This window comes from Pithys albifrons, chromosome 10 (assembly GCF_047495875.1).
Source record: "Pithys albifrons albifrons isolate INPA30051 chromosome 10, PitAlb_v1, whole genome shotgun sequence".
Lineage (NCBI taxonomy): Eukaryota > Metazoa > Chordata > Aves > Passeriformes > Thamnophilidae > Pithys > Pithys albifrons.
This window is the reverse complement of record NC_092467.1, coordinates 19,392,574-19,418,679: the sequence shown is the minus strand read 5'-3', so window position 1 is coordinate 19,418,679 and position 26,106 is coordinate 19,392,574. Positions and strand designations below refer to the sequence as shown.

The 26,106-nt window shown below is 34.7% G+C and overlaps 1 protein-coding gene across 5 annotated transcripts in view; it reads right to left on the bottom strand.

Annotated features, from left to right (window-relative positions):
- Positions 1-275: 275 nt before the first annotated feature.
- Positions 276-26,106, bottom strand: part of TTLL7 (tubulin tyrosine ligase like 7) — a 62,015-nt gene continuing 36,184 nt past the window's right edge. For 3 of the 5 annotated variants that reach the window (XM_071564834.1, XM_071564835.1, XM_071564836.1), the window contains 11 exons: positions 25,845-25,992; positions 25,689-25,762; positions 22,678-22,813; positions 21,788-21,874; positions 17,299-17,494; positions 16,321-16,601; positions 13,364-13,498; positions 12,035-12,115; positions 8,191-8,351; positions 5,430-5,603; positions 276-2,172 (listed from right to left, as the gene is read on the bottom strand). In XM_071564834.1, the coding sequence (XP_071420935.1) occupies positions 2,052-2,172; positions 5,430-5,603; positions 8,191-8,351; positions 12,035-12,115; positions 13,364-13,498; positions 16,321-16,601; positions 17,299-17,494; positions 21,788-21,874; positions 22,678-22,813; positions 25,689-25,762; positions 25,845-25,992 (1,594 nt within the window). In that variant the 3' untranslated portion in view covers positions 276-2,051. Of the gene's footprint in view, positions 2,173-4,976; positions 5,096-5,429; positions 5,604-8,190; positions 8,352-12,034; positions 12,116-13,363; positions 13,499-16,320; positions 16,602-17,298; positions 17,495-21,787; positions 21,875-22,677; positions 22,814-25,688; positions 25,763-25,844; positions 25,993-26,106 lie in introns of all 5 variants that reach the window. The other 2 variants (XR_011698610.1, XM_071564837.1) reach the window with 2 other exon arrangements.

The window sequence follows — 26,106 nt, the reverse complement described above, 5'->3', positions numbered from 1 at the left end:
TATGGTTAATACCCCTCTCTCTTCTGGCAGAGTATTATTCTGTACAGACTGACCTACCCCAGCACTGACATTCGAGAATAGAAATCATAATGAAGTTGAAAGATGAAAGAAAGAAGGAAAGGAAAGGCAAGGAAGAAAGAAAGAGAAAGAAAGGGGGAAATGAAAAAAAAAGACATATGAATCTCCTGTCCTAAAGCTCTGTTTGAGTCGGCAAGCTAAGCCAGAAATTGATCTTGTACTTATGGCCAAAAATAGAATAAAGTGGAAGCTTCCTCTATGAAGAGAAAATTTCGAGCTTTTATTAGGTCTTACACATAACCAGAGTATGCTTTAATAGTCACTGTATGGACCAAAAGAGATATACAAATAATGTGAACATATTGTATTACTGAACTAGTATTACAACAAAAATTAAAAAGACTTTACCAGACCAAAAGACTGCTTGTATCTGGCTAGTCTCAAGAGGGTTGTTTAATTGTTTACAAACAGTCTTGTTATCATATATTCTGCAGTTCTAGAGCTGAGGCACTACAGCACAGGCATCAAAAATCTCACCCAAATTCCCAGTTTTATATATCCTATAACTAAAATTTTTAAAAAAAATCTATACAACTTCAATCTCAAATTTCTTAAGTCTCTTAAATTTGTCTTAAATTGCTGGATATCAAAAAACAACATACTAGCGCCTGAGGATAATTAGCCCCAAAATTAATTTTTTTAAGTATACCTGAAATACATCTATAATTTACAAACACATTTCAGGGTTAAATGACTATAAGTACACAAGTCTTTGGTAAATAATAACTACTCTGGTCTTTACTTTGTTAAAAAAACTTAATTTTTAAATGTAGATTAACTGATTTGTTTAATAATTATTTCTATAATGAATAAGGCTCACATGACGCAATGCTGAGTGGCATGAATGGCTGCATGTAGCAAGACCTGAATGATGTTTTCAGGCTACAAATCTTGTTAATACTAAGTTCCTGCTCTGGCTCGTTTTATTTTTGTGCCCTTCAGCCAGCCCCAGGAAGCTGGATCTGAAGAAGAGCTTTCAAATGCATTAGATTTCCAACATTTAAAGGTGTCAGCAATCTAGAAAATACTGTCCATTGCAAGGATACATTCTACAGTAGGTACTGGATTGCATGCTAAAAACTACAACAAACCAATTAGTTTAAAATAATACATTACAGCTGCAGTATTTCCTAAAATGTCTGCTTTACCACTTCTGCAGTAAACCAGAAAAACTATGCACTATGCATGCTTGTGTGAGCTGAAGATGACTGCTTGCTCCCAAAGGAAACCTAAAGGCACAGGATATAGGTAATGTGAACAGAAATCTGGAAACAAACATTGCCTTCCATTTTATTACAATAATCCAATGAGAAAGTAAATGCCTTAACTGATATTTTACTGTTTGTGTACTAGATGCCTTTGCTTTGGCTAAAAGATACTATATCATGTCCTTCAAGAAAAATAGCAGCATTACATAGATCTTGTCATTTCAGAGGAGAAATAAAAATATGTCTGCTTTAGGTTTGGCTTACAGAGTTTTGGGGTTTATTTTAAACATGTCCAAGAACTGATCAGATTATTTTTGATGACCTTTACAGTTTTACTGTTCTACTAGAGTTTTTTAATTATCTGCCTTGTTAAAGGATCGTTTACATTTGAAACAATAAATAATATAGTTTACAATAAATAATTTTCAAGTCAAAGAATTATACTTACAAAATAATGTAATACTGTAATAGAATCTTCAAGATCAATTCCATTTTATATATTCTGCAGCAAAAATAACATTTCTAGTAAGAAGAAATTACTTATAAACCTAGCAAGATCTACACATTCACATGTGTGTGTAAACAACTTAACAAGATTTATTATGTTCCCAGAAAAGCTATGCTTTTACAGTAAGTTTTCAGCTAAATTTTATCATAATATGATGGTAGGAAATATATAACATTGCTTATATTTAGCTCCATCACAAATTTTAAATTGAAAAAAAAAGAGTGCTATTATTTACAAACAGCAAGTTTCCTTTTACTTCACAAGTGACTGTATCTGTGTGTGAACAAAATGTTAGGGCGAGGCATTCCAGATGAGCTGCAGCTAAGTTTGCATGAGGATGGTTTCAGGATGAACAGTGAAGGTCCTGGCAATAAATACCTAGAAAGGATATGAAAAATACAGCAGAGTTTATAGGTAAAGCAACATGCAAGAGCAAAAGAATTAGTTGTTTATGCACCATACCTTATAATTTTTGTATGCAAGAAACTGGTTACAGTAAATACTATTTATAAAACACAGGGCAATAGGCACAAGCTAGCTCAGAACAGGAATCTAACCTCTCAGAAATCCCTAGCAAAATTTCAACATGTTGTATGAGGATCAAACATCCTTCTAGTCTTTTCTGTTTCACGTCATCTAATAAATAAACAATGGAATCCTGCGTAACACTACTAGCAAAAATTAATACTTCGATCATTGGCCTCTGTTATTATAGTACTATTTATTTACTTTAAACTGGGCAAAAACTGCAAGTGGTGTTAACCAGCTTAGACAAAGTTGTAAAAAAAATTATTAAGAGAATAAAAAACATTTTTTGCTTTGGTTTCCTGCTCTAATTCTCTAAAAACAGACATGTTAACATCGCTATTCTAGTAAAGGAAGAAAGGATACTACAAGCTAGTAATTCACATCACTGACTATTTAACTTTTAAATTCAGGCAATTGTATAGCTTGTGTTTCATATAATACAACAAACAACAGTTTATCATATGCCTAATATTCATTCTTAAATATTCTCATGTTATAATTACCTTAGTGTAGAAGTCATTAAATGAACATAGTTAAGTGTGCAAAAATAACATCCATGCTAAACTAGAATTTCACAATTAATCATGTCAATGTTAGGAAGTATTAACACAACACATTATATAAATTATTGCTTTAAAGTTGTTGTACAATTCTAGTGAATCATGTTGATTAATGATGAGTAAGTTAAAAGACTGATCTGACTGATCACATGGATAGAAACAGTGTCACAGTGTCATTGAGAGACTATATAGAGAAAACATACATGTGAGGTATATTTAAACTGGAGAAAAATTGTTATTACAAAATATTATCACCAATATATCATTAAACAACATGTGAAAAAATAAAGTCAGACTTGGAATGGGTTGATGTTGAGCTTGACAGTTCACTACGTTGGGGATTTTTTAGTTTTATAACACAAGTGAATTTCTGAAAATATTAAAAGACTGATTTTTATACAGTTTTGATTTTAGCTATTTTTTAAAGATATTTTGGCATATTTTTGAGCTCTCTTATTGTTTTATTTACATTAAATTTAATTTTGCATGAAAAAAGTGACATTAATAAACATTTACATCAATGCTTTTGTTCAGGAGCCTTGTATTCTTCATGACATACAGTGGATTTACAGTTAAAATAGGATTGAGAATAAATTTGATTTGTTCTCGGTTTTCATTATCTTTTTCTCTCTCCCTTTATAAATTTTCCCAGCTAATGAGGTACCTATTTGAAATATTTGAAAGCTTTCGTTTCACAAACTTTGTTTCCTAAACACAAGTAAATTAAAAAATTGGTTTGTGCTCAGAAAAAACAAAGTTCTTCAAATTAGATTTTACAGTCTTGAAAAAATTGACTTCTCATACATTTATTAAATTATACTATGATCTTTTCTTGCAAACAATTTAATGGTGAATCAAGAAAACTATTATTAGCTGTGCAGATTCATTAAAAACAGACACCTCAGTGAAGAGTGAAATAGTGTTGTGGTTTTCCCATTTTTAGAAAAATATTTCATTCCCTTACAATTGTGGACCATAGGCAAAAGCATTTATTTCAATACACAAATTCAGAACATGATGGTTAACTGGCATGTTGTTGTGTCCATGTATAGATGGAACTTTTGTGGAGACTAATATAAAAACCGTAACTCGGATCAATCAGAGTTGTCATGACACTCCAGTACTGATACTTCAGATATAGAAGGCTTAAATTCCTCTAGCCTGTGAAATTTATGAACAAACTTCCATTCAGCACCCAGAGAAACACAGGAACTGGAGACAAAGTTCTCTTGGATCATTCCTCTCATTGCTTTCCAAATGCAAGCCTGTTAGCTGCAGTACATTTGAGTAATCTGATCAGTTTGTGGTTAGTCATGATGTAAAATTTTCTGCAGTATTAACAGTAAAAGCAATAAAAACTTCAAGGTTGAAGATTTTCTAGTCTTAGCTAATCCAAATGACTTTACCATACTCCTGCTTATAGCTGAGTAGATGTTAATATTGAACATGATTTGGTTTGTGGCTAACATACTTCTACTTTTGCTGTGACCAAACAAATTCAGTTTCTGGTTGGTTTTAAATTAAGTTAGAGTGTCTTAAGATCCACATGTCAAAAACAAACGGGTTCAGTGTATCAAGTAACTAATCTGAGATAGATCAAGTAATCAATTAAGTCATAAAATAAGTTTAACAGATAATATATCAAAAATTTGCTTTTCATATAACATTTAACTCATAAACCTCTTCTATGAAATAATATATGTAAGATATTTTATATAAACAAAGCATTTGTAAGTTTATATACACAATAATTAAAACTGCCATTATGGATAGAATTTGCAACCTAAGTAATCTGAAACTGACATTTAATTCTCCACCTATGACTATTAAAATCATTGACTTTCACAGTTGGAGCATTTCCAGTAATCCCTGTACTGACAATATTATAACCTCTATTGTGTCCAGTTGGAGAACTAAACCAGCCACTGGAGAATCGGGTAAGTGCCAAATAATTTTTTTACTATATGATGCTGTTTTGCAAGGTTTGAAAGTATATTTATGCTCTGTGAGATGAAATAATAAAACTTTTAGTCTGTAGGTTTCGGGAATCAACTTTGCAAAACTGTGCAATACAGTAAATCAAATGGCACTTACCTGACCCTTGGCTGGAGCTGTGCCCCTATAGCATCCCACTGCGAATGTGAAGCCAGAAGTATCTGACATATTAGGATACCTCTAGGAATGCAAATCTGGAAACAGTGACTTTGAGGGATCTGAGAAGGGGAAGAAAGGAAATTTTCAGTTCACTTTATGGAAAGCCTTTGCTGCAGCTAATTAGGCAGTAGGCAATCAAGAGTTTATTACGTGTACTTTCACACAAGATCTGTATATCCAGTCTTCTTTTAGTGGCAGTTCATGAGTGGGCTAATGAGATTGGAATGACCGAAACTCATGAGCAAGGAAAATGTTGGGAAGTTTGATTTTTTTTTTCCCCCTTAAACACAGAGTGAACCAGGCTTAAAGAAAAGTGTAGTGGCAGCAACATAGACTGAAACCTGTTCCAACACTATCCTTTATAATACAGGAGGAGAATATTCAAATTTATACCTTGTATCATCCCAGCGGTGGCTAAACCCAGTTGGGGAGCCTCTTGAATCTGATGAATATTTGTAAACTACCAGCAGGCAGTGTTTACAAAGCTGTACTATTCGTTGGCAACACTGGAGTTGCTCAGGAGTCACCACCTCTGTGCTTTTACTGAATATTGTTTCCCAAGAGCTCCTATTATGGAAAAAGACGCAAATTCATGTTTTGTGTCACAAATTGCAACCTAAGAGCTTTACTGCATTATAACAGATTTAACAGCCGAGGGAAGAGAGAAAAAGCTTGACTTTGCCCATGTACAGATAGGTCTATACTGGCAGATGCTGAGTCCAAAACATAAATTCAGAAGATAATCTTCATATGTGAAATGTCCACTGCCATTTTTCACTTGGTTTGTTCCCTAAAGTGTTTATAGAGTCATTGCTTAGGTTTATCACATAAGGATTTACCGTCACATAATTGTCTGTGTGTCTGACAATGGGAGTAACAAAAACCACTTATTATTTTTAAGAGGTTACCACCTGAATGCAAATATGATAAAAAGAAATTAATAAAAGTAATAAATTATTTCTCAATATCTTCATAGCATAATACTCTTAATACATGATTCTAAGAAACAAATATGAAATAAATTTACAGGAGATTAGTATGTGCTCTGCTTCCTTATTAAAAAAAAAAGAAACATATGAGGAGTGTCTCTCAGTTTAGTCATTCAAATTCTACTTATTACTTCATCTGGTCATATGGGATTGGTCTTCTACAACTAAGTGCAACTTGAAAGGTACATCTACAGAAACATTCCTTTTGTTTTATTAAAAAGCTATTTCTCTTTCAAAAAAAACACCACCAAACCCTACCACATTAATATAAATCAGGTGTGTTTTAGGCACAGAAGACTATCATAGTTCATTGCATACACCTCAACACTCCTGTTTGTGCAGAATTCTGACCAAATTGTAGATCATTCCATCTCCATCTATTTTAAAAGGCAGCATGGTCCCTGTGAAGCCTTCTTTTCAGTGAAGTTACTATCTTGTAGCACAGATTGTTTGTACACTTGAGGGTTTTTGTTTGCGTATGAAAGAAGCACTTCACAGAGAAAGGAAAATTTGCTGCATCTGGCTCCAACATTGCATCCAAAATGACTCTGCCTTGTCCACGGAGATCAGCAATAACAACGTTGGTGTAGAAAGTTGGTCCTTAAAGCAACATCAAAGAACAAGCAAGCTTACTTCTGCCTAGTTAGATTTTTAAAATTAGGCTGCATTTCACTGTGAGGGTAGTGAGACACTGGAACAAGTTGCCCACGGACATTGTGGATGTCCCAACCCTGGCAGCGTTCAAAGCCAGACTGGATAAGACCTTGAGCAACGTGGCCCATGGGAGGTGTCCCTGCCCCTGGCAGGGGGTGCTGGGACTAGATGATCTTTAAGGGCCGTTCCAACTCCCTAACATTCTATGATTCTCTAATTAGGATGGAATTTGAGCATTAGTGACTAAAAGATAAGCTGTATGTACAGCTAAGTGATTTGTCAGCCTGGCTTCTCCAGATGTGTTCCAGCTGAAATGGTTCAGTCCTGCGGAATTTTCATTGCAAACATAATTTTCAAATGACGCAAGCATTTCTCCTTAATTTTTATTCATACAATTAATTAAGAAGCATTGTTTGTATACATAAAAAGTGTTTCATTTCCCAAACTGAATAATTATAAAATTATAGAATCATTTAAGCTGGAAATGACCTCTAAGATCATTGAGTCATAGTACTACTTGAACAGCTACTGTTTTCTTTAATATATTTTTCTCAATTGTTTCCTGTCTGGGAACTTTCCACATGTATTTTTATATGGAAATTAATCTATTGTCTTCATTCTTTCCTCATGAAGTCATGTGAGGATTGGTAGAAAGTAGCAAGATGAAGTTCTAAGTATTACACTCATTCAACAGATTCACAGTGCTACACAAAATTATATTGTAATTCAATCCATAAATCTCACAAATCCTTTAGAAGAAACTCTCTTGATAAATTCCCTAAGTCCTGGACTTTGAGGTCTATGATAACTCTCCTACAGTTAAGAGGAATTTTTTCAATGAAAAATAATATATGTCCTGCTCTAACTATGGCTGACTATGAACATAGTGCTATACTGTTACCCTAATAATAAAGGCTGAGATTTGGAAACATACATGTGAATTTTAATGAACTTTCATATAAATGTGCCTGTGCAACCTCCTCCGTGTGCTACACAGATTCAGTTTATTCTCCGTTATACTGCAGTCAAGAGGGTTCAGATTACTGTTTCCTAAGTAAGCTTAATTTGTTATTCTGTAACTTTAGTCTCCATACATTAGTAAGAAATCACGGAGTCCTCACCAGATCAAAAATAAAGTATTTTACTTGATTGTGCAATATGATCGATGGACAATTATTTCTGTTGACAGCAAGTCCATGTTTGACACAGTGGTCTGGCCTTAAAATCATGTACCATCCCATAGAAGAGTTGACTTAGGGCTCAGATATTTTAAAATTTGGCTTTATTGCTCAGATTATTTATTTGTAAATACAATAATCAATGTTGGATTCCATTTTTGAAAAGGTTGGCTTTTTATTAGATTATTAGATTTAATTAATACTATAGATGTTTTTAAAACAAGTTCAATATATCACAGCATTCTCTTGAATGAAAATGAGCAACAAAGTATGCCAGCATTGATTGTAATTGTGAAGTTATGCAGAAGACTAAGAAAAAAAATACATGCTTACCCTGAGTTACAGAAACAGTTCCACAGGCCTTGACCATGGCTCCAAAGTAAGCGATTAAAGACACGGTTAAAAAGACGGTACAGATGTAAATTTTCAATGTCTGGAGCTTTCCAGACATGCTGTAGAACTGCACGAACACTTGTCTTGACTATATCCAAAACCTAGGAAGGAGTATTGCAAGTAAATCAAAGCAAAGGCATATTGGAAAACCAAATACCAACTGATGGCTGATTGACTGCACACATAGACACAGATAACTACATAGCTATAAATTCCCACAGATGTCTATGTTTCATTTCTGTGCATTCATCACCAAACTTTTACTATATGCTTTTTCTGTCAATAACATTTTGAAAAGCCAAATCAAAGTATTTTAGTTTATTACAGAAAAGTTAATTTCTAGTTTTTTCAGGCTGTTTAATACTAGTTCATTTAAATGACAGTAAGTTTAAAAAGAAACACAAGGGATACAGACTAGAAGCAATTTAATTAACAACCCAAATGTTATCTATTTTCTTTTCCCACTTCCTTTTAAAATATCATCTACTTTATAAAAAACTAAAATGTTCTGGAACCATATTAGTTTACCTGGCAGGACATAATGTAGTGAAATCAGTAAATAAGAAAATAACCAGCTTGATATTTTAAATAGCAATGATTATAGAAATGCCATGGATTTATTATATACAGACTACCTTTAAATGTAGGTGAAAAATAAAGATGTGGGAGGAAAAAACACTTTGCAGCATTCAGTATAGCACAGACACACTTACAGGCGGCTGCACATCTGAGTCAGAGTCCTCTTGGATACACCTTTGCACATCCCATTGAATTGGGGCATGGAAGGCAAGTGGGATTCATCTTGCTTGGTTTTAAATATCTGGATGTTCTTTTATGTCAGTCCCCTATGTTCCCATCATAATCACTGGAGAGAACAGATTCCAGAGTATCATGGAATCTGTCTATTTAGATACTATCAGTAAGTCTGGGAATAGTTCTGTGACCAGAGTAGTGCTTAGGCCTGACACTGGAACTCTGAACTGTGTCAAATCTGTCCTACGAAAAGCCTAGAGTGCATGCAACCCATTAACAAAGAAGTCAGTTAAGTCAACATAATTTCTTCTAAATGAAACACTCCCTCTGCCTCACTGGCATAACATCATCTTCCGAAAACCAATCAGACTCAAGTAGGTGGTAAACAGATGGAGGTATAAGATTTGGTATAAGATTTTGTGAATTAGAAGGTATAGTGCTTTCCCAAGAAACTTTCAGATCTATATGACAAACTGATTCACATGGTGAAACATGGTTCTCAAAAGGTGAAAGAGATTTATTAGAACAGTGAAGCATGAAAGCATGGTGTAGAATTGCAATTTTTTAGTTCTGCATAACAGACTGTTGTTTATAAATAGCCTGATAGGACACAATGAAGGAAACAAAGCATAAATAACTAAAATACTTGCAATAGCACAAGTAAGCTGTGCAGCAATGCTTAATGGGCAGAAAATCTAGAGATACCTAATAATGACAGCCTTGATGAAATATAGTTTTTCCACGTTATTTAAGTTCTCTTTGAAGACCCAGAATTAGCCTGCATGCATAGGTCTCGTACTAATGCCATGTACATAATAATCCAATACAAATACAATACTGTCCTCTCTGTTGGAAGTCTTTATGAATGCAGGTGTCTAATGCATTAAAAACCCCACCCAAGGTCTCCTCCTCCCAAAGAATGAGATAGAAAGAGTAAGAAATTATAACTTAAGAATGCTTATCTTTTCTTAGTGAACGCAGGAGCTATACCCAGGTTTTGGCCTGTCCCATGCCTATGGAACAAGTCCAGATTTTCAGACACTTCCGTAGCAGCATTAACCTATTGTCTTCATGCATCTCAAGTACTTTGCCTTGTGTCTCACCGTCTAAGGCTTTCCCACACAACTGGCAGGTATCCATGGTTGTATATACCCATTTGAACCAAGTCCCTAAACCACACAAGGATCAACCGTACATTTCTTTGCAATGTTACATTGATTAATCTCCCCGTATGAAACCAAACAATTCCACCCTGTATAGACTCTCTCACTAGTCCAACAGACATGAGCTAAGAAAAAGGATGCCAATTTAGATCTTTTACTTTAGCACCTGGAGCTGAAGAAAACTAAGATCTGAATATCTTAGTGCAAGCCACAGAATGCCAGGTACTCTGGGAAGAAAAAAATTCTTGCTGTTTTAACTACATTGATATTGCCAATATGACAGAGCAGGAAAGCTACCAGTTAATTGTCCTTAATTTTCAAAAATAGCCTCAATCATCCATTTAAGATGAGACAAGGCGTTGCACAAGGGCTGGAATTTCACGAAACATACCGCTTCATTTTTCTAAGTTAATATCCCTAGCTTGCCTTCATCTTTCTGTTTAATTTACAACATTTACTTTAACAAAACCAATTATCTAGGTGTAACAGAACAAGATGTTATGAAAAAGTATATTCAAAACACTCTGGTAAGCATCAGAACACTTCTAAAGAAATTACGTAAAGTTATGTAACATGAAGCAGTCATAACTTCTGCCATACAAAAGTCTCTTTTTCTTGAAAGTCTTAGAATTTAAATTTCTTTTGAGCATGTATTGATTTAATTGGTTTACTCTCAACTTGCTTCTGAGTGCCTCCTGTACCTGCGCTGTAATGCTAGAATATTACACTCTAAGAATATAAGTAGAAGTTTAATTTTTCTACACCATGTTGAATAATTGTTAAGCAAATACAGCTGTCAGGGATGAACACTGTGAAAATTCATATATTGCCCAGATATTTTCTTTCTGTGTGTTAGAATTTCCCAGTAAGTATAGTGAAGAGGACTGAGATTCTGTTTGTATTTCACAAAGTTGTGAAAGGTACCTTTGAGACAGATTCCTTACTTGCATAAATATTCTCCACCTTGTGCTCACTTCTCCTTCACCCACCTCATCAGAATATAAAACATACTTCTTTCAAATCAACAAAAGATTTGATTTGGCAGTTCTCAGCTGCAATGTCATTGTCAAAGTTAATCCGTTTTTATAAACTACCCTTCTAAGAATAACTATCTGATTGCTTGAAGGGATTGAGGTTAAAAGCAGTTTTAAAAAAAGGCAAATCATTTCCAGTGCAAGCAAAGATGAAGGGCTCACTAGTGCTTCAGGAATTATGAGTCTCCTAAGTTGTAAAAGATGTCCTCACAAGAGAGCAAAAAGTCCACATTTCTGGTTGTGCAGTTTTTGCGAATAACCACCTGGATCAATCTGTATCATCCCGATGTGTACATGTGCCCTTGGTTTAACATGACTGCCACTCACATAAAGGGCAGAACCTCCCTTTAGTGTAGGCCTTGTGAAATAATGCTTAAAGGAGAAAACTCTTTGCTTGGCAGGCCCATTTTTTATTTAATATGCTCTATTCTAATACTGTGGGTCAAAAACTCAAATAGCCAAGTGCAATATCACTAACTCTAATGGAGTTTTAATATGCCTAGTCTGAAACTGCTGACTGGTTTAGCCCTTATGAATCAAATTTGCTGAGTCAATACACTTCTAAGAATGTTGGATAAAATTGGGTATTTAAGCGCTAATCATTTATGTTTGCTTTTCTTTCACCAAATTAATTTTTTAAGAAATTGGTTTATAATTATAATCCAGGATAATGATGCTTCTACAAATATGGAGCAGCATAATTTCCTACAATAGAATTAATTCATATATATATATTAGTATTGATAGCCAGTATTTTAGCATCCCACGTCATTCCCAGCTACTTCTAAACACCTGTAGAAATATTGTTATGCATCTACTTCAGATGTCACTTACTTTTCGTTGCTTTACTGAATCCAGTTTTACCAACCAATAGGATGACACTTTTGTTTTATGATACTTCCAATTATCCATAATCTGTAGTCATCGTAAAACACAAGATAAAAAAATACACATGAAAACAATTGAAAGCTGGTATTTCATTCATGGGCACTTGTAATACTTAAAAATGTGAGCATCTAAAAGACTCTTGTGAGAAGAAATTTTCCCTAAAAGAAATAGAAAAATATTTGAAAATTTATATGGAGGAACGTTTGCAGAGATGTGTGCATTTAGAACCACGCTAAGTGGTATGAGGAAGCACCACTAGATGGAGCACATGCTCCCACTCGTACATAAATGCACACACACTCCCACATGTATCAAAGACAAAATTTAATGAAGCATTTTAGTTCTGCTTCTAAGATGAGAATGCCAATATAATGGTTATGAGTGCTATCTTACAGCATCACCCAAACCAACCATCACTAGAGGAGAATTCCTTTCCACTCCAGTGTAGCTGCAGAGATTGCTAGATACGTAATTTTGAAAGCTCAAAGAGCAAAGGACGTATCAGGTCAGATAATGAATCAGATGAATGAACCACCGTGGACTGTGTTTACTACACTGGGATACAGGTGTGAATTTAAATTACTAGATCTGTTCATTTTTCTTCTAAACTGAGAAAAGAACTTCTATTTTAATATTTTTCTTTTCCAACCTTCTTTGCACTAAATACTTAAAAGGCATTCAGATAGCATGTAATCTCTGCTTAGATATTTTAAATATTGGTCTTTAATTGACCCTTAATTGGGCATTCTTTCACACATCTTTGATAAACTCCAAGGCTCAGGACAATGTTGGATACGAGAAAGGCTAAGCTGGTAGACTAGAAGAGCCAAAAAGTGTGTGACTGGTGTTCCTTATGACCAGCAAAATTCCAGTCTCCTTTGCAGCATACTATTCTGAGTTGTCTATTATGCATATTTGAAAGCAAGTTAAACATGTCAGGATCTGTTTTAACAATATCAGATGAAATATTAATTGTAACATTCTTCTTGGGTTACTTAAAAGTTTGAACTTTCTCCACAATGAAAAACTAACTTTCCTAACCTTCCTGATTGTTTGTCATATATTTTATAAGGACATAGGAATGCTTTCAGTGCTGCTCTTTTAAGGTCAGAAAGTATGCAAAGCTCCAAACTTTATCTTTTGAATTATCCTGAGTTTTGGAAGTTTTAAGGCCACGAGAGTTCATGAATCATAGGGTGAGCTTTTCACTTTCCTTCATTTCAGTGGCCTAAACAGTGTCTAGCCTGTTCTTTTATTTAATTTATGGATACTTACATCTTCTATAATTAATTCAGATTCTTCATCTGTTTTTCCTGGGAACCTGATTCTCATGTCATTGATAAGGTGGAGAGTCTCTTTTGTCAAAGCAACTTCTTGCTCTTTCGTTTTCTGTTGCAGCAAAGACTCACTCTAAAAATGAATACAAAGCAGAGGAAAAGTTTCAAGCACGTAATTAAATCACATTACAAAGATGTTTGGTTGACAGAAAAAATATAAATAGGGTGATATAAAATATATTATTAACGTAGTATCTAACACAAATAGTATATACACGTCTCATAGATTAATGCATCAGCATTAGAGTTGTAAAGAAATTCAAGAAAAACAGTTCAAATATAAGTTTGTTTGAAAGAGAATAAACAAATATATGTTCAATATTTATGATGCCCACAATTTAAAGTATAAATTTGAAATTTAGATAACAGACTTTGAATTTAAATTCAACATAATGAAAAATATTATTAGCCACAAAAAAAATAATTTTGGTTCTTGACTTCAACAATTGAAGAGAAAATGACAATATATCATTGCGCTAAGATTTCAGAAAGTGTTACAAAGTAAGGACACTTTGTTCCAGTCAGTAAGGGGTCTGACAGTGCCTCCTGTTGTCCAGAATTTTGTTTAAAATATCAATGGGTTTTATACCAATGCTGATCTGAATACCTAGAGTGTCTGCAAAAGACCTCCTCTGGAGGGTTTAGGGGTTTTCTTTAAAACATAAGACACTAGATAGAATTATTTCTGAACCTCTTTCTTTAACATACTTCTGCATTTTAATTTTTTTCAAGAGTGAAATTCAAAATTTGTAGGCATTTCTAAATCTTTGTATCTTGTAAAAACCACAACACTTAAGGATATTTTTTCTTAAATGAGGGATAAATACTTTCAAGCACAAAAAAATAGTGTGCTATTTGATACATATTAATGCGGCTGAAATAATAAGATAGCAAATATTTCCAAATCCACTTTTGTTTATAAGTGCTATAATAACATGTCTGTAATTCCCAACTGCAAATTACTCATTCTAAACTTTGTTTTCATACATTTAGAACATTTGGATCTCAGCACCCTCCAAAAATGGCAATATACTGCTCCTTTTTGCCCAAAGGATAGATAAACTAACACTTTATCATGCACAAATGATTTCTTCTTAGGAAGTCACAGTTTATCAATTTTAATTTTATTCTAGCAGTAATATATATTATATTATTCTTAGTTGCAAAAATAATTATGAGCAGAGTTCCATTCAGAATACAGTGCTAAATTATGAGTAGTTCTTATCCATTCTGTAAGTAATTTTATTAACATTATTTTTAGGAAGTATGACCTAAGCTCTGTCATCCAATGTAATTGTTCTGCATATCAAGATCATTTCTGTGGTGGAGCTTTCTCAATGAAAAAGAGAGTATGGTTTCTTACTAATGTTAATTTGAGTGAGTAGCCCATTTCTAACGTCAGATGGTAAGAGACTGTTCTTAATCTTTCAGTAATTTATATTTTATATAAAGTTAATGTGAACAGAAAAATCTATATTAGCCCTGTCTCATTAAACTCTCAGAGTACATCATGATGATAAAAGGGTACTTTTTAAACTTGAGATAGCTAATGCGATGAAAAATACCTTTAACACGTTGTTGTGAAGACACAATCTTAATGTCTTTCCAATTCTATTAACTGACTTTAAAGATGGAAAGCCATGTTAAGGAGTATTTCACAAGATGTCAGCAAACAATTTTAAAAGGATCCTTTTTCATCATTTAGACAGAGCCTCACAGGCAAAACAGACAATGAGTGTTCTCTGGATAAAAATGATGATTAGAGATAGTAAATACTATGAAGCAAGTTAATTAGCACCAGAAAAGGATTTCTTACAATCAAAGCTCACCACAATACAGAAAGGCTGCAAATACAGGTTAAAAGTGCCCATTTGTTTTGCCCCATGTCCAGATGAATTATGTGGGTCATGAAATATATAGGTCAGGCATCAAAGCATGAGTGGAAATACTCATTGCATGCAGTGCAATATGAGGCTGGAGACTGAGCCCTGCAAACGCTGCCAGGGGATAAGTGAACATGTGGTCCATCATGCAAACACAAAACAAGAAATGCCTGGGCTGTGAAGGAGATGCCAAAGATGATGACAGTTTGGTAACAAAATGAAAAAATATATATAGTTCAGAAGAACATTGTGAAAAAACTAACCACACAAATTCTAAACAGCTAAAAGTGTTTAATCTGATCTATTAATTATTTAGTCTAGTTGCTTATCTGTCTCAAGGAGAGGTTTCAAAATGAAAGAAGCTTTAACTTCCCTTTTAAAGAAAGAAAATGGCTTCCAAGGCAGTTATTCTGGTGGCAAATCCTGAAGACAACAAGCACTATACAAATTTTCAATTGTTCACTTCAGAAGTAGTGGGATAGCATATGCAAAAAATAGGTACAGTAGACTGAAAATTAATTACACCTTCTTCTACAATGGACACCTGTACAAAGTGTTACTAATGGTTTATTGTGGTTCAACGTATTTACCCTTGGAGTATATACTGGATTTGAAATATGGATGTATTTTTGTTACTGTAAAACTGTTGAAGGTAGGAGCATCCTTATTTCAGAATCAGAAGTCCCCAAACAAATCACAGAAAATTTTTGAAAGGGGTAACGACCCTTTCTATCTTCTGTTCAGGAGAGGATTCCAATTCACAAAAACTCTTAAGGTTTCCTTTCTCTCAAAATGTAACATCTCTATTGCTGCACCATGAACACTGAAACATTACGGTCAGCACTCACTCTGAGTCACATACAGGTCTAGAGATCTTATATTCCCAAGCATCTGTCAAAATAACCTTGACTGGAGTACCTCAGCTTTTCTGACATTGTAAAAATTAGTAATGTATTTATTGACTTTTAGAGAAATGGAACGCATTTTGAATGCACCTGCTGTTTTAACTCACCCCTGAAGAGTTCATAGTTCCCAGGGTGGCTGTCTGAGAGACTCTGGCCGAAGATGGGCTACGGTTTAAAGAATGAGACCTATTCACTGAGGATGTACGCTGGATTTGCAGAGATGCTTTGGCTGAACAGGGACGTTGCTCAGCTGCCTGTGACTGCATAGTGAATATTGATATCGAACGAGGGCAGCTCACAGAACGCCTTATTGGACCTGTGGATGATGTGGGGGATGAATATGATGGAGATTTTACATTTTTATTGGAAGATTTCCAGTTCATTCTACCTGCAGACAAATTAAATGAATCGTGGAATTACTTATTATTCTCTTAACACTCATTTTTCAGTCTTCATAACTAACAACATACATGATCAACATGTGTGCACATGTTGTACTACACCATATGCTAACAACTATGTACCTAGCAGTCAGTCATGTCAGATCCCTTGATAATACATAATTTCCACGCTCTGTAAGAACATTTAATTCTTTCCCATATTCAGCTTTAATCAGGTAGACCACCAGTCCTCTATAACATCCATGAGATTTACAAGAGAGGGCACGTGCAGTATAGGTCATAAAGTATGTGACTACTGTGCCTGGTTTCCTGAGTGTAAGAATATGGAGACAGGAGAGAAAATTTCCTCTATGGAACCCATATTGCAGATCTGGTATCCCTCATCTGCTCCTGAATAGCTGTAGTCTTTTTATTCAGTCTTCTGCTAAATAAATGCTACCCAAAGCAAAATTTTGGAAACAGCACTACACAAGTGCAATTACTTTATGAAATTCTTTGAGACAATACACCACTAAAAATAACATGCTATATCTTTTAATTTAGAAAATATTTTAAAGAAAATGAAACAAGCAAACCAGTGTTTAACCCTAAGAGACAAATTTGATACATTCTAAAATACTCAAGAATTTCATATAATTCATCATCAATGCAGGGCTTACTTGGAAAAGTGATTATTTAACTTACCTGATCGTTCCAAAGATTTGTACTTATTTTCTTCAAGATTGTACGAAACTTTTTTCTCTTTTTTTTCATTGTGATCTTCCTTTTCAGTTTCTTCTCCCGATTCTGACACACTACTACCACTATCACAGCTACTGCCACTACTGTGGTTCTTATGTTTCCTTAAGGAATGTGCACTTTCTGGCATTGAACACAAGGGCTAAAGAAAAAAAGAAAAAAAAGTCCCTGATTCAGGCAGATTCATGTAGGGTCTGCACAGCTATAAACCCTCTCAAATTAGATTGGAAGTTTGTCCTAAATTTTAGAATAAATGCTTAAATATTTCATTAAATTCACTCCACAGTAATCCTAATCTTTTTCACATGAAGAGCAGTGTAATATAGTAAGGGGGGGAATTATTTTATTTCACATATGGCTTGCACTACTAGACATACTGAATTATAGTTTGAAATCATGAGTAAAGTGATACAGAATACCATTTACAATCATTTTAGGTCCTTCAGTAATATTTGCAATAACTGAAGTTACAGTTTTACAATTATCAACATGAAGTAAAAAATATGTCAGGGAACTTCGGCTATTCTACTTCTGAAAAAGAAAGTGATTAATCCACATCCTGCAGAGCAGAAACTGGAAGAATATAGAAAGCTGTGATGGGTGTTCTTGGTGTCCCATATGCCCATGGGCTTCAGTGTCATTGACTAATTAATCTTGAGCTACTTTCAAGGATAATGCAAGACAAAAATCAAAGAGTAGGAGACAGAAAAACTGATGTAAGAACAGAAACAAGAAATGAAAATTTTTCTTTTTCCATCTGCCATCGATCTGACATGCAAAATGCAATATCCTCCATTACCTCTATTATCCTAAGAGTTACCTGCTCACCTTCTTTTCCTACACATTTTCTTTCCAGTAACTCTCAGCTATAGGAAGCTATGCTGATGGCATCATCTTCCTAGTCATCTAATGGATTGCAATTAAAGCTCAGATTAAAAAAAATTAATTTCATAATTTTTAATACACTTGAAGTCAGAGTGAAATAGAAGAACTCTTGGAAGGAACTTAAATTTTCCTAATGTATTAGCATAATGTAATGCACCTAGATTTATTAAGAAAGCTAACAGAAAAAAAGCCACAAAACATACCGTTGCTGCAAGATACACTTTATTACTAAACATATGCTACCTAAACTTCCATTACAGACAAATCAGGGAAGATTTCTGCCTCTAACTAAAAAGCAACAGTATGTTTATGCAATCCCATGATGTTTGACCAGATAAAGAGAAGTTAAAGAAGAATATTCCATTGAGGAAAACCCTGACGGTGGCTGTTACACAAAGAATACACTGATATGTATTTATCTATCTGCCAAAAGGGCAAAGTGTGGTGTCTTACTGCTTTCTAAAAAATAGCTGTCCTAATCACAAAATGCTGTGCATGATGGAGATACATTGATCAGACATCCCCGACGAGTTATGCGAGGTATAATAAATATTTTTCATCAAAATTCACATGGGCTTTAAGGTAGATCTCTTTCCACTTACATGTTCCTCACACATTCTACACTAAACTATAAGAACATCCTGACCAAGACTTCACATCAATTAAGAAAGAAGAATAAAAAGAAAAGTCAAAGAAATTATGAAAAACAATAATGACAAATGATACCTAGATTTGGGTTTAAATCAACCTCTGAAGTAAGAGATATTTGATTGCGTAGCAATCACCTTGATTTTCCCATTATGCTAACCTGATTTGTCTGTGATTAAACTCACCTGATCTTATAGCAAAAGAATTTAAAATAAAAATAATTGCTCATTTCCTCTATAATATCTGTTATTTTCTTAGCCCTTCATCCTGCACACATGGGTACAATATGATACACGGGTAACACTGGCAGTATGTAGGTGTAAGGAGACCTCTAGAGGCTACAAAGAGGCTGGACATTTCCAGAATGCATTTCTCAATTTACACAGAACTTGGTAACATTTTAATTGCAGGAAAAAAATGCCTTCATTCTGAGAAATTCTTTATCTTGGTTTTCCTACACTGAATTCCTAATCATGTTCAAATAAAAATAAGGCTGAAATTCCTGGCAATTATGGAATAGTTGTTACATGCAAAGTTTGTTTATACACATGCCCCTCTCTACCATTCATATATATAGATACGTATGTGCAAATGGAGATATTTATATATGTTTCTATGTATGAAGGAGGATGAGGAGGAAAGCATGTGTCTCCCCTAACTATTCCAGATATTCTGTACAGAGTTTTCTGAGTCCTGATTGTTCTTTTTTCCAAGGAAGAGAGTTCACCCAAGGCAGTGCAACTGGCCTCCTAACAGTAGGTACTGTCAGCAGGCCAGCCACTGAATTGTAAGGGGGGGGGGGGCAAACTTTATGACTTTCTAAAAGAACCTTTCATGTTGGGTGACATGATGTGAAAAGGATTGGTCCCATGATTATTTTGGTTTTTTCTGTTAAATCTTGCGTATGTTACTTTTTTAATATGCAAATAGTTCTTTATTTGTAGGATTTTATGGTTATAAGAAGATGAATTTTACAGCTGAATAATTATCTTTCCTGACAGATTGACAGGCAATAGTAAGTTCTACTGCCTGCCCCACTCACCAGATTTCTATATAATATGCATTTAGACACTACACATCTCATAGCAGCACCTTCACAAAGAGGTGACCAATTAAATGCATACCATTGGCCACATGCACCTTACCCCTAACAGGAAAGAGGCAATGCTCTTTTCTTGAAAGATCCAAGGATCATCCACCACGGGCATCTGTATTTCAAAGGGAGTGCATAGGACATTTTGTAACCAGGGAAGTCTGATCACATGGCTTTACTGTAGGCAAAATTTAAATGACTGAGAAGGGTATCAGGATTATAAAAAAAATGCAAGAATAGAAATCAGTGTGCACACTGCAAGGAAAAGACACAATCTCCCTAGATAAGCTAGTTTCACTGCTTTTCCTTTTGATTTCATCCATTTTATGGCAAAAAAAATGGAAATTTTGGTCATAAGCAATTTTTTCTTTCTCCTCTAAGTGCAAGCAATATTGTACTGAGAGCAGCTTGTAAGCTATGAAGAACATTTGGCTGAAATAAAACAGACTGTAGCATATAGTCTGACTCATGAATTAATCAAAATTAATCTTAAAACTAATTGAGAGAGGTTTCTCCATTTGGGTTTAGTATCCTTTTAAATGTTCATGGCCTCCAGCTTGGGAATGCCTTGTGCGCAACCAGTGTAGAGATAGAAGAGATCAGGTCTGTGTGCATACAGACAAAGATGCTGTCTCAGGGCTGCTGGGAAAAGACACTCCTGGAAAAAGGAAAAAACGTGACCAAGATGTTCAACTTGAATTAAGTGACCCCTTGTTAAAGAACTGAAAACAAAACTTCAGGGAAAAGAATCCCTGAAGAATGTGGATTGTGTTGCTTGGGTGGACTGGGTTTTTTTTTCTTTAAATGTATCCACTGCTGTTAAAGTACTAGCTCACAAAATCCCCATATTTGTAATGAGGTCCCTGCAAATCTATCTTAATACCAGATTGGGTATGTAGATCCTCTTTCCAGTATGCATGCCTGTAATAAGATGCAGCTCTTTGGATTCTCGCACCTATCTAGAGTACCTCTTCAAGCTCATAACAATTGTCAGCATTCATTTGGTACTAAGATTCACAGATTCATAGACCATGTCATCAGAAACATAAAACACTATAAAAAAATTTACATGCATCAATAACCAAAGCCATCATAGCTCAGGAACATAGATGTAGGCTCTTCTAAGCAGACTTGACTTAAAATATTTGCAGGATATAAGAAAATTTATTCTAGCCAAGCCCAAACTATTTATCTTTACTGCCTTACAGAGATATGCAGATTATTTAAGGCAAAGACTCACATGAACTATGCACACAATCAGAAAGCATTAAGCTAAAAGTCATATACATTCACATTAAAAGCAGGTTTTGGATACAAAACAGGTTCCAAGATACACTGTACAACTCTTTTAGCAAGTGAGCAAGCTACAAGACACATCAAAATTAGAATTAATTCTTTGACCTTCCACAGTGCTTTTTAATCTCATGATCTCAAAATTCCTAATTTTGGCACTAATCAATTAAAGATGTAAGCATTTTTTGAGATAGGCTGTTGACATAAAAATCCTTTCACACACTGAAATCAAGCAGTCTCTTGTACAACAGTTGTTGCCATGCATGGTAATTCCTCAAAATAGTTTAAAGATGGAAAGAAGGACCTCATATACACTTAAAATTTTAATAGGGTTTAGTTGGACAAATGGTAGTGATGCTTCTCTCCATACTTAAATTAAAAAAAAAAGAAAAAACTTAATGGCAGTCTGAGGACGAAAACTTCCACCAGGATCAACTGACTAAATTCTCCACTTAAAATTCACAGAATATCTGTCTACAGAGCGAAATAAAAAATTGATGTCTGGAAGTCAAATACCTTAGGTCCTCGCTGTCTGCTGCACTTTCCCATTAGCTTTTCATCATCTATTTCACACTGCTCCAGAAGATCCAAAATGTCCTCCTCCTAGAAACAGGAATTTCACTAAAATTAATTCAAAGCAGGACATATCCTGTTCTTCCAAAATTCAAGGACCAAGTGGTTGGAATTTGAAAATACTCTCATTACTAATTCCTGAAATAAGACTATGAATTCCTCCACAGGAAGAAATATAAGTATTTCTTCTCATGCATGCCTCTCTCCTTGCAAGCAAAATGAAATTGAAATTTAAAGTCAAGTCTTAACATTTACTAAAGGTAAAAGTCTGAAGAATGGGTTGAACAAAGATTCCTGTAAAACTGCTGGATGATGCCAACTACAAAGGTGCAAAATCATCAGATTTCAAATTAAATCACGTTAACTGGTTATTAATATAGCCATTTTCCTACTGTCTCTGACTAAATAAGTTGGCAATCAGGCAGAGCTTTTGGATGCCTTAAACTAGTGGAGCCAGTTTTAGGATCTCTCTTGTTCCAGACCATACAAGTCGATGAATAGGCTGGGAACATTTCTGGAGGAAGAAGGAGGGAATTACCAGCTCAAAAGCAGTTTCTGCCAACCTCTGGTTTGGCCAGGGGTAAGGCTGAGGATCAGGGATAGAGTAAAGTAGCTTAAAGCCATCTAGCCTGTCTCCACCCTGGGTCCACTGCAGTTCATCCAGATTCAAGGATCTGGCCCACAAGCTGTACAGAGAATAATAATAAAATCATGGAAATATTATCAAATGCTATTTATTAGCCATCACACATGATTATCGTGAAACAAAGTCACAAGATCATGAACTCAAAGGTGAGTAACTCCTAAAGCCAATCATTCATGTACTTCAGTACCTTCATTCTTTTTAAAGGATTATTCATTTCCCGCTGAAGTGAAGCTGCTCTTCCAGCAAGAAACGTCTGGAAAGCAGTGGCTAACAAACTGTCATACTTTTCAAGAAGTGTCTTATCATCAGGAGGATAAATTCGCCTAACATAAGGGAAAAAATAGAAGAGTTTAAGATGCAAGCTGAGCTATTCATCAGACTAGGAACAAAAGTAATGTTGCTAATACAGTCTCTTCTATAATGCATACACATCTCATCTATAATAATTATATAATACCATACCATAAGGCATATACTCTGAACATTGCTCTTTAAATATTTTATATCAGTCAACACATCCATGTTTAAACCAGCAATTACCCAGACAAAAGAAATACCATGCAGGTCATTCTAGAGGTGTAGCAACACCCAGCTTTGCAGTGCTCACAAATTTCAGTGGGTGTGTGAATGACGCATGCAGGTGTGAATGATTCATGAAGTATTAGGAAAACATTGTATGTAAAATTAGAGCTACAAATTAATTTTTAGTAGCAATAAAAGGACACAAAACAGTGAAAATCTGAAGAATTGCTTTGATTTCATGGACAGGATGTAAATTAAAGGTTGAATATGTACTGCACTTAAATGCTAAATCCTCCAATCCTCAAAAAAATAACAGGAAGAAGTAGGCACTATAAGAAAGAAAAATAATTCTAGTACATGGATATATAGGGTGACTCCGATTTTCCATCAGAGCAGCAATGCCATTATTCTCTAAAATCACAGGTGAGAAGATTATGACAATATGAGAAGCAAGACATGGTGATTTATTCATGCTCATCAAGCAACAATGGACTTTAAAGAAAACCACTCCAATCCATCTGTCACAAATGTCTGAAACCCAGTCAGAAATTATGAAAATGGAAAACTTAATTTCTAATGTAATGTAAAGAGTAATCCGTAAGTTAATTTTGCCTGCAGTGTGCAAAGCACAGACACCATTTATGCAGTGCCAGGATTATGTGACTTTTATGTATTTGTGAGTCCTTCCAGAACGTTTTACAAGGTTGTTTCTCTTTCTTCCTTTTTAGACTTTTTCTCCTTGAAAAGGCGTTTATCATGAGGAATTTGTTGCAATAAAAAAAGGATAGTTATGATACCATTAGACTCAAGGCAGTTCTAGAGCATTTGCATAAAACACCTGAAGGAACTCTAATTTAGGCTCAGTCAACACATTTTAATGGTGTGGATTCTACTGCAGAAAAAATGGCAAAGAACAATACTTTGAAGGAAGGATAATACTTTTAATATATGTAGAAATAGACTGCAGCTAAAGGCCATTTCAAAGCCATATACATCATTTTCAGTTCCTCATGAATTCACAAAAACTTGAAAGCATGGCTCCTACTTTGGCGCCACCAGACTTCTACTGGTACTAGTTGTGCTTGCAGGTGGGCATCAACTAAGCCAATTGCTGAGCTGACATCCAGAGGTTAAATCCAAGTCTGCTGAGGTTGATTGAGGTTTCAGTATAATATTAATCCATGCAGCATTACTAGCACCCAAAATTTCCATGATTCTGTGTCAATGCCTGACAGAAGCTAGTCCTGCTTTGCAGAGGAATATCACATGGAGAAAATACTGCATAACACTCAGACAAAATTCCTCTGCATCTCTAGCCAAGATTACTTTCCTTCTCAGGCTCTACTGATTCTACAGTCTTTTTTCTAACACATGGTTATAAGAAAACACAAAGCTGTTCTGCCATTTTACAAGTGGACATTCCTCATGCAGTGACACTTCAATATTTCCTGAGGAAAAAATATTGTTGTTTTTATTGATTGACATAAACCCCAAAACCTAAATAAGGAGACCATGTGGCTCAATTTTAGTCAAGAACTGAATGGAAACCCTAAGATGTGATCATTTAATAAGCTAGACTTTAAAGTGAGCAAAAAAAGAAAAATGTATTACAGCACCATGATGTTTCTCTTTCATACAGTCTAAATAGCATGAAAATAACCACTTCATCACTTCATTGTACATTTAGGGGTTTTATACATACTAGTTCAACTCCACACATGTTAAGAAAGGATGTAATTTAAACTGGGAAAGTTACAAAGAAAGACTTTTTGAAAGCAAAATTTTAAGTCATCAAAATGAAAATTTCACAAAAACATCTATCTGTTTAAATGAGAACTTTACTGGGAATTACAGAACATCTGCTCAAAAAAAACAGTGATGAAGAACAGCAGTAAAGGCTTTCTGACTGATTCAGAATAAAATATGTGAAGTCAGACCTCCCACATTCTGAATGAGTGTTATAAAGTATGGGCAAATATTCCCATCATCTCTTCCTAGCCATACTCTGCTCTCTTTCAACAAATATTCATAGGCCTTGCTTTCACTTCTCATTGAAGCAAAAACTGAGAAATAACAATAAAAATATCATAAAACAAATTTTTTATTTTCTGGCCAATGCCTAGCGTAACTTGACAAGATAAAACTCTCTGTTGAACACATTTTAGCAAGGAATCTGAAGGTTTAAGCCTACTGAGATATAGTAGTTCAAAATCAAAGTTCAAAAACATGACATAGTATTTCAAATGCCACTCTATCAAAAATGATGGAAGCACCAATAAATTTTCTGAATTTTTGGCAAGACTCTGAGATGTAATTCAGATTTGATTTCTTTTACAGAGGAATAATCATAACTCTCTATTGCCTTCTCCCATCCCCAACAAGATAAGAATGATCATATGTGATTACAGAACAGGTCCATAACAGTCATGCATCTTGTACACTGAATGTGAATAATCACATCTTTCAAGCAAATGTCTCACACAGACACTAAGGTGACTGATGTCATGTAAATTCCTAAGTGCACCGAAAAGAATGGAATCAAGAAAAGAACTACCTGGGGAAAAAAACTACCTGATGTAGATGTATACATTTTCTACAAATGCCTACATATTTTTGGCAGAAAATTCCTGATGAATGCATTGAATACTTCCTACTAATGCTGTCAAAAATACTCACCTGTAGTTCCCCATGTGTCTGTTTTCATGCTCCTCTTTGGAAATCTGTTTACGTACTTGTGCAAGTCTTTCCTTCTACAAATCAAGAAAACAAGACAATTAAAATAAAGTAAGTATAAACCATGGGCAAGAAACAGCACGTTTTTCCCCTTCCTACCAGTTCTTCTTTCCTCCTTTCCAGCGTGTGGCGCTGCTTCTCCCAGTCGGAGGAACCTGGCAACAGTTTTTTCATTGACCCCTGACCATACAGTCTTTTTTGAGCCTCAGCCTTCTGTTGAGCTAAATTTCTCCTTTTATCACTTGTCCTGGAACACAGATGATATTAAGAAATGTCAACCCAATGCAGCTAAGATGCACTTTTTTATCAAGTATATTTTCCAATCAGTCATCTGTGGTTTATTATATAAAATTAGAATTTA